Source organism: Ammodytes marinus (genome assembly GCF_949987685.1).
Source record: "Ammodytes marinus genome assembly, chromosome: 16".
In the NCBI taxonomy this organism is placed as follows: domain Eukaryota; kingdom Metazoa; phylum Chordata; class Actinopteri; order Uranoscopiformes; family Ammodytidae; genus Ammodytes; species Ammodytes marinus.
Genome location: NC_137220.1, coordinates 5,088,027 through 5,098,026, shown reverse-complemented (window position 1 = coordinate 5,098,026; position 10,000 = coordinate 5,088,027). Strand labels below are relative to the sequence as shown.

At 39.0% G+C, this 10,000-nt stretch overlaps 1 protein-coding gene across 1 annotated transcript in view; it reads right to left on the bottom strand.

The window, feature by feature from the left end:
• mmd (monocyte to macrophage differentiation-associated) overlaps positions 1 to 9,768 on the bottom strand; it is a 10,735-nt gene extending 967 nt beyond the window's left edge. The window contains exons 1-7 of the mRNA XM_080043868.1: positions 9,297 to 9,768; positions 8,517 to 8,598; positions 7,734 to 7,894; positions 6,240 to 6,314; positions 5,138 to 5,239; positions 4,270 to 4,339; positions 1 to 2,651 (exon numbers count right to left, since the gene is read on the bottom strand). The exon at positions 1 to 2,651 is cut by the window's left edge and continues 967 nt beyond it. Coding sequence (XP_079899994.1) covers positions 2,448 to 2,651; positions 4,270 to 4,339; positions 5,138 to 5,239; positions 6,240 to 6,314; positions 7,734 to 7,894; positions 8,517 to 8,598; positions 9,297 to 9,322 — 720 coding nt within the window. The 5' untranslated portion in view covers positions 9,323 to 9,768 and the 3' untranslated portion in view covers positions 1 to 2,447. The remainder of the gene's footprint in view (positions 2,652 to 4,269; positions 4,340 to 5,137; positions 5,240 to 6,239; positions 6,315 to 7,733; positions 7,895 to 8,516; positions 8,599 to 9,296) is intronic.
• Positions 9,769 to 10,000: the final 232 nt, after the last annotated feature.

Genomic DNA, 10,000 nt, shown 5'->3' with positions numbered 1-10,000 from the left:
CAGGGGGCGCTAAACACTAACAGATAAATGTCTGGTCTGAAAACTGAGGACTACATTTGAATAGTGGACAAAACATGTATCAAAGCACGTATTGGAAATCAGACGGTTGATAATGTAGTAGTTGTAAAAATAAAAAAATAATTTAAAGGGGCACTGTGTAATATGACATCATCAAGAACGTTCTAGAATGCAACGCTCCCTGGGTAACCCCACAACAGAAGCTACAGTGGCCTTCAAGTACAAGAACAATTCTAAATTTTAAACAATGCACCTGATGACATTCCAAAAACATGGATTCCTCCATAAGACCTGCCTGCTCAATGTACAAAATGTAATATCAATATTTGTAATTCTCCGCTCAGGAGGATAATTCAGATTAATTGCAGAGGTGATTTTACACCAATGAGGACATATTTATGAATGAGGATATTGATTTTAGCTAATAAATTACTTAAAATGTTACACAGTGCCCCTTTAAAAAAAAATGAGAATGAACTTGCATCAGATGAGTTGACAATGTAATTGTTGTACAATAAAAAAATAATAATTATAAAGAAAATGTGAAAATAAACTTGCATCAAGAGATTTTTTCCTGTCTGAGTTAAAACTATTCAAATCTCAATAAACAACTGACAAGGGGCTGAGTCTCAAACCTCAATACTTCTTTGGTAGAGAGAAGCAAAAGTTGGCATTAAAACATCAGGTCAGATTTAAACTGGACTGCAAATTTAAATCAGAAAGTTCACAATTGAAACCTTCCCTGCGTTCCAAATCACATACTTTTTCTTTTTACTACACTACATACTAAAGTACAGAAGAGTTTTAGGGCCACAGGAGAGAAAAAAAATCCGATAAGGAAGTTTTTTTTTTCATGATGTCGAGAAATGTCAAGAATAAAGATGAATACTCGAAAAATGCTATTGGAGTTAGTGGGGCATTTATGTATTTTCAGCATGCTACAATTGCCATGCATGTATTGGGACATCCTAAATAATTTTCTGGCATACTAAATAGTAGGGAAGTATGGGGATTGGAACGCAGGGCTTTTCTTCTTTGTTCTTGTACAGCTGTCAGTGTTTGGAGATCTTTGGTTACATTTTATTTTTTTCATGGTAAGTGTTTTCATAAATATTCACGTGTATCTCAATGACAGAGAGTTTGGGCCAATTTAGAGAAAAAAAATTAATAAATTACGAGAAGAAGTTGAAATTGTCCTAGATGTCGGGTGATGACATGGATTTTATACCTTCTGCTGTACGTCCAGGTTTTCTCTTAGCAGTAGAATCAACAACTGAAACATTTCTTGTGATTTTTCTGAGCTCCTGCACCAGTGTCATAGGGGGAGGGGGACACCAGTTTGTAACCGCTGCCATACTGAGAAATACAGAGAGAGTTTTGTGGAGCTGATAGGCTTAAATCCACTTTGTTGTGATGGCTCGAATGTATCCGCCAATCATTTAATACGAAAAAGTTACGCACTATAGCTTTACGACTTAATTCTCGTAATTACATTTTTTTTTTCTTGACGTGGCCCTAGTAAGTAAAGTATGAAAGAAAGTATAATTTTGGTCAAGTTATTTTTTTTAAATCCCGATAAATTTACTGGGAGTTTTTTTCTCAGCCGAGCTAAGGGTATAAGGGCGCAGAGGGTGTCAAACTGTATCATATTGTATGGAATGTAAAGCCCACTGAGGCAAATGTCTATTTGTGATATTGGGCTATACAAATAAAACTGATTTGATTTGAACAAAGGATCACAGTGTTTACATCAGCAGCTGAAATGATGAATTTACGTCCAGGTTTTTTTCCGTCCCCGAATGGAATGTGACAAACAAACAATACATTGATATCAAACAATGTCAAAATAACAAACTCAAAAAACAAAAAGAATGTGCCAGTGTTACCAGGGTTACTCATAGAAAGTCCATCCTCTTTCACTGTCAAGTTTATACAAACACTTTGCCTTGCTCAGTTGGTCAGAATTAACTGTTCTCTTTCCACGTATGAAAAACGGTAAACAATTCATGGTCATGGTTTTGGTAAACTGGTTGCAGCAGGTTTAAAGGTGCAGTCAGTGATTCTGGAGAATGCTTGTTGTCAAAAATCGCTTTTATTTTGTCAAAATCAGTTGATACTTCCTCATGATCCGCTACCTGTCTGTACTGTGTGTGTGTGTGCTGAAAAAAACATGCTCTGTAAATGGGTACGTAAACAAAGGGGTATGTTAACTAGCAGCATGCCTGTTTACAGAGCCTAAGCTGTGTATGTACTAAGACTATTCTTCCCCCCCAGCACACACAGTACAGACAGGTAGCAGATCATGAGGAAATATTCACTAATTTTGACAAAACAATTATTTTTCTTCTACAAAAAGCGTTCTCCAGAATGACTGACTGCCCCTTTAAAGGGTCAGTAGAGTAGAGGGGAGTGGTCTCATTGTCCTGTGGTCATGACTGTATTACGGCCTCAGTACTCGGGGTCTTGTAAAGGTATTTCCAGATAGCGTAGTAATGCACGGCGGCCGCCAGAGCCACAAACACGTGCCAGATGGCGTGAGCAAACGGAATCACACCGTCGCTCTTGAAGAAAAAGACGCCCAGGACGTAGATCAGCCCGCCACAGGCTAGTTCCTGGAGACCGTCAGTGTTGCTCTGAGGAACGGACAAAACAAATTAATTTATTAGGTATTACTTATTAAAGAGCTACTTCACCGGTGGGAATATGAAGGTGTATTGAACTCTGAGATCCTATTTAGTATAAATGTGCAAAAAAAAAATGAAATTGGTTCATCCTAGCCTGAGAAAAGGCAGAAAGAGTGTTTTATGGTCTCACTGTCTAACCCTACATTTCTCTTACTGTGACATTACAGTAAGAGAAATGTAGGGTATTCAGAATTCAATACACCTTCATATTCCCACCGGTGAAGTAGGCCTTTAAGTTTAATGAGAAAATACACACAATAGACAACAATAAGCTTACAGGGGGAAAATGACTACCTGTTAAAAGTTGATCAATATAATGGGGGTTAAAAACTAAACGAGAAACAAAACTAAATGTTTTATTAATTATTATCTTGTTAAAAATAACTATTCTTTAAAGATATTTACATAATGAATTGGGAGAGGGATATAAGTGGAAATATAAAGTGAAAAAAATGACAGGACAATGCAAAAGACAACAATAACAGAATGTGCAATATTGTCTTATCGAAAAAGGACCCAAAAAAGGGGAACGCTGAGGCGCTTAAAGGAATACTTCACCCATACGGAACCGGCGTTCTATCATTATAAAATAACTATTATAATATAATGAATGAGGTTTTTCTTCCCTCAGTCTTCCCTTGGCCCAGCTGTCCTGTTAATCCTAACCCTTACTGTGATGTCACAAGAAGGAAACTGTAGGGTTAGACAGTGAGACCATAAAACACTCTTTCTGCCTTTTCTCAGGCTAAGATGATCCGATTTAATATTTTTTTGCACATTTATACTAAATGGGATCTCCGAGTTCAATACACCTTCATATTCCAACCGGTGAAGTAGGCCTTTAACTACAGTTAAAGTTTACTGTAGTATTATTGAGATGGAAGGCTGCTATATTCACTACAGCCACAAGAGGGCAGCAACAGGTTTAAAATGTTGAAGATTTGATCACAACAACAGGATGTTTATCAAGCACAAAGCTTCCTGCTAAACATATTAGATCAATCTTAAGATTAAACTTTTCATCTTAAAGAGCACTTTTAAGTGTCTAAGATAAGGGGATGGATAGATAGATAGATAGATAGATAGATAGATAGATAGATAGATAGATAGATAGATAGATAGATAGATAGATAGATAGATAGATAGATAGATAGATAGATAGATAGATAGATAGATAGATAGATAGATAGATAGATAGATAGATAGATAGATAGATAGATAGATAGATAGATAGATAGATAGATAGATAGATAGATAGATAGATAGATAGATAGATAGACAGACAGACAGACAGACAGACAGACAGACAGACAGACAGACAGACAGACAGACAGACAGACAGACAGACAGACAGACAGACAGACAGACAGACAGACAGACAGACAGACAGACAGACAGACAGACAGACAGACAGACAGACAGACAGACAGACAGACAGAGGAAGCTCCACCCAACAGGCTGCGGAGTTGAAGAGGTGACGTGTGATGATACGATGATTCAGGATGAGCAAATAGACCGAATGTCAATGTGTAAATAAACTAAAAATAAAGATGAATAATATTTTTACCATTGAGGTGATGACGGATGCAGGGAGGAACCCCATGGTCAGATAGAAGGCCAGCTCAACCACTTTATACCTGGGGAGACACACACACACACAATATGATGCAGAATTTAAAAAGATTAGAGGCTGGCGAGCTACAAATGTCCTTGTAGGTTTTAGGAAATATTGCCAAATTAGCAGCATTTAAATAGTCATAAACATAGTGTGTCAGGTTAACACAAGTAGAATTAAAGAACCTAAGGGTGGCACAAACATTTAAAGTGTTACTTAAATTCTCATCTTTTTTAACCTTTATTTCTACAGGTAAATCCCATTGAGACCGAAGACTCTTTTGCAAGGGAGACCTGTTTTCCTTTCCCACGTTACCATTCACACACCGATAGCAGGCTAAACTATCGACATTCACACGAGGCAAGGTGGGTGAAGTGTCTTGCCCAAGGACACAACAACCATGACACAGGTGGCAGGGCGGGGATCGAACCTCCAACCCTTTGATCATCGGCCGACCCGCTCTACCAACTGAGCCACAGTCACCCCATCACTGATATTGACGTCTACAAATGCCTGCCTCACCTTCCCCACACGGATATAACACCACATTTCTGTTTGACCAAGACAAACTAACTTAGAGACACTGCACAGACATATTACACTAGAGATGGAAAGATGTGTACATGGACCGCATAAGACTCAATATTCCTGTATTCTTACACTACTTATTCCTATAAAACCATAAGGTAAATGGTAAATGGACTCCACTTATATACACCACTTTTCCCTGTTTTTTCACAGACCCAAAGCGCTTTACATTGTTTTGTACACATTCACCGCATCACACACACATTCATACACCGATAGTTGTTGAACTGACTTTTCATGATAGTTGAAGACATATATGGTCCCAGCAGCCGCCATGAGCCACACAATCCAGCGCATGTGTGACGCCAGAGGACCCAACTCACGCAGGTTCAACCTGAAAGACAAAGCACACACACACACACATCACTATAAAGCCTTTAAAGGGACACTGTGTAATATGACATCATCAAGAAAGTTCTACAAAGTTCTAGAATGCAACGCTCCCTGGGTAACCCCAACCCTTTTGAATAATAACAGAAGCTACAGTGGCCTTCAAGGACAAGAACAATTCTAAATTTTAAACAATGCACCTGATGACATTCCAACTATGACACTTTCAATATGGCGGCACTAGGCCTTGGTCCAAAATATGCAGAAATATGGACATATACGAGACCCTTTCTGAGGGAAAAAATAATAATTCAAAAAAACAATTTCAGCTATTATGCACTAAATTAAATGTACTTATGGATATTATAATTACTTTCTACAAAATCTGCTAGGAAATAAAACCCAAAATTCTACACATTGCAGGTTTAAAGGTGGAGTCAGCGATTCTGGAGAATGCTTGTTGTCAACATCAGTGGATATCTCCTCACAATTCGCTACCTGTCCGTACTGTGTGCACGCTGAAAAAAAATTATCCTAAACTCCGTCAACGGACATGTTGCTAGTGCTACACATGCTACGTGGGCTCCCTCTTAGTTGACATACACATTTACAGAGCCTAGGCGGTGTATTAACACTAGGACAGGTAGCAGATCGTGAGGAGATATTCACTGATTATGACTTTTTTTACAACAAGTATTCCCCAGTATCACAGACTCCCCCTTTAATATAGAAAGGTAAATATAAAGTATAACTCCATCCATTCTGAGTATATACTGCCCTCTGTCTTATACTTGCCAGGGGTTTCCAGGTGCAGCGTGGTTGTTACTGACAGGCTGAAATGTATGTGAGTTGAATGTGTGTGTTGCACTGCTGTTGATATATGTTTTTGTCTAACTCTTACTGCTATTTATCAAATTAGTTTGTATTGTGAGACTGTGAACTGTGAACTACATTGGCCATCTTGGGATGAATAAATATTTTGTGATTCTGATTCTTCCACTCACCAGGGTGTGTATGAGGCAGCGATGAAGAAATAGATGACCACTCTGTCACACATGTGGAAACAGTTTTCCACAGACCTGCAACACAAAAGGTTCATTTATGGATTATTAACATGTTACAGGTGTACAGTGCAGAAACTATCCCTGCACTCCCATTCTCATACTCTTTCTTTCCTCTATTCTACATACTACAGCTGACTATAGAGTGTCTAGTTTGCATACTGTATGCTACAATTGGGACATACTTTTACTTATTTATTTCATCATAACATTGCGCCTTGAACTTGACTCTTGCGTATAGAGTATATATGTCGTATAGCTGGTTATTTTCATTTAGGAGGCTCAGTCGAGTGACGTCAGTTTAGCTGTGCAATGGATTGTGGGTCAGAATCGCCCCCAAAAACTGCTGATTTCAACACTAAAAATCACGACCGGGTGTAGTAGGACATCTGGGTATTTTTCCAACATGCTGCAAAACCAGATTGAGGATGTCCCAATACATGTGGTGAGGTCTGACCACATGTATTGGGACATCCTAAATCTGGTTTTCTAGCATACTGAATAAGAGAGCAGTATGAGGGATTGGAACGCAGTTTATTTGCATGTTCTTAACAGGGAAAAACATTTGACTTGACAGGACCAGAAATGGTTTCACATGAAACTTGAAACCAGAATAACATCTCGCCACAGAAACAACACACACAGACACACACACACACACACACAGACAGTCACAGAGACACACACACACACACACACACACACACACACACACACACACAGAAGCTAAAGAATGTACAGAGAAGGAGATATCCTCGTCAGGTGTCTTCATAACTATGGAATTCCCCTCAAGTGAAATAGCTGTTTGACTGTTGATTCTCTTTTGTCTATGTCCTAATGCATTCTGCTTATACAGTATGTGCAACTAGGTTATGAAGCCTATGTCGGACAAAAATGTCATCGCGATAACAATGCTGTTCTCCTGAGTGAGAGTGAAACGTGGTTTAAACTGATTGCTGCTGGCTCAGGTGTATGCTGTTGCAACTGCAGGGTTGGTGGTTCGATCCCCCGTCTCCCCGCCACATGTCCAAGTGTCCCTGGGCAAAGAGATACTGAACCCTAAATTGCTCCAGATAGTTAGCGTGCACCCTGCGTGGTAGCTGCTGCTGCTATCGGTGTATGAATGTGTGCTCCAGTTGTAAGTCGCTTTGGATAAAAGCGTCTGCTAAATGACATGTAATGTAATGTAATGCCATACCAGTCTAAATCATCTCCTGCCCCTAGAAATCGGTTCATCCTAGCCTGAGAAAAGGCAGAAAGAGAGTGTTTTATGGTCTCACTGTCTAACCCTACAGTTTCCCAAGTGTGACATCACACATGGGAAAATGTGAGGGTTAGGATTAACAGGACAGCTGAGCCAAGGGAAGACTGAGGGAAGAAAAACCTCATTCATTATATTATAATAGCGGTTTTATAATGACAGAACGCCCTGCTCACCTCATGTGGCTCTTCTTCCAGGTGACGATGTGGAAGACAGTGGAGACCAGGAAGAGAGCACACAGGCCCATCCCGTAGACCCAGGCCGTCACGCGCTCCCAGCCGTTATCTGACAGGCGGTACAGCGACGCCATGCCAACGAACGCCGGCACTATGAGCAGCTAGGGACGGGAAATGACATCACAGAAACTTTCAGAATAAAATATGTGTGGGTTTGAGATTATGACATTTACTTTAAAGGTGCTACGAGGAACTTTTTTAATATTTCTGAAACGGTCTCATTTTTACTCTGATTATTATAAATGACATGTAACAGCAAACGAGACCATCGGTGCAAAGAATGCTATTTTTATAAAGTTTTTCTTAATGCCTTTGTCATGGGTATGTGCTGCTCACCCAGGATTGGAACAACAGCTGGCGTAGTAAAAACACTACTGCTTTTGTCCAAAGGGGACGCAAAAAATGAACACAAACAGAAAGTTCCTCGGAGCACCTTTAAAAAAATATTCCAGATAAGGAAAACATGCAGTGTATTGATAATTATAGTATATGTTCCTAAGAAATTAATATTGCTATTTTAGTAAAAATATTCATCTCCACCAATTTTTAAGCTGTTCTTGGACCAAATTCACACATTTTACCTTTTCAAACAAACTAAAAAAAAAAAATACATAAAATCAAGCCTTTATGCCGACAGTGTTGTTGTAATTACTCAGATTCCTCATGGTGGAGACATAAGTTACGCACTGTAGCTTTAAATGTATAAAGTGAAGCCATTCTCACCGCATGAGTGTAGCAGTTTGCGGCGTGCTCGTAGCAGGTGGGCTGGTAGCGACAGTTTGCAGAGGCGCGTCGGTTCATGAACCTGGAACAGAAAATACACAAAAAAAACTATTATTATTATTTTTTAATGTTCAACAAAACCACTAACTATTGGCTTGGCACTTTCCATTCATTCTATTTTGCATATGGATGTTCCCCCTGTCTTTCATTTGTAGGCTATAAAGCATTTCTAAAATTGAATATTCAAAACACTGACAAAGCCCTTGTTTGAATAATGTGAAAGAAACGCAAAAACAAACTGAAATACATATGTTTGGGGATCTCAAAAGGCAGAGAACACCACACAGACACACAATCATAAGAGCATCCATACACGAACAAATAAATACGTTTAAAAATGTACAGATTGCTTAAATAAAATGAAAAACCAAGTGTATAAGCAAATATACAGTATATGGTTATTAAAACAAAAGCAACTGAATACAGTATAACTTTTAATGCCTGAACGTATTTGTAGTATAGTTTTGGTGCATTCAATGGCATATATTAATGAATGAACTTATATTTAATTTTGTCATCAATGGCCCTCCACACTACGGCTATATGACTCACCCAAAAAATGAAAACAGGTTTATGTTAACGGACATAATGCTACTTACAAAACCACACGTGCATTGTTTTAAACGCAATTATCTTACACTATAAAACCACAATTATAATAGACAACATCCCATATAAAGCATAGGCTATACAATTTAAATTTTTAGGATTTCTACCCACCTCTGAAGACTGTTTACTCGCTTCATTTCAATGGCCTTATATTCACCAGTGACAAAAATAAGGAAAAACCCCGCCAACAAAGATAGCTTAGCAACAATAGCTTTGGCAAAAAATCAAAAATAAAACAATAAAGTGTCCTGAATATCCTTAAAACGGAAGGCCTAGCAGTAGTTGATCATCAGCTAACTTTCACTATACAACTAGGCTACGAGGCACCGGGTAGCATTAACTCCCATACAATTACAAAAGGCACCATTTTAGTCGCTTTCTCAAAACCATTCTGCGACAAATACCGGCTCAATGCCTTGTCTAAAGGCTAACAATATCCATAAAGTCCAAACGAAACCCTCCTAAGACTCTCCGACGTCCTCCACCCTCTACCGGTTGCTCCCAAGCTGCTCTGCCCGACAAACACGCAGCAAAGCCGGTCACTGCCAGGCTATTCCCCCCGATGGCTGGCTGAACCCATGCACCAACCGCTCCACTGGAACATACGAGATCCGCTTGTGGTGAGATGTTTGAGTGACAGCTCAGTGAGCCAATGAGAAGCGAGACCACCGGCGAAACTGGCCAATCATGTGTAAGGTAGGCGTGACATTACACATATTTAAATATTAAAAGTTTGGGATGTTCCTTTTGTTCCAAAACAAAAAAAAAATCGTAAATAATTAAAAAAATTAAAATAACAACGAATTAATGAATTA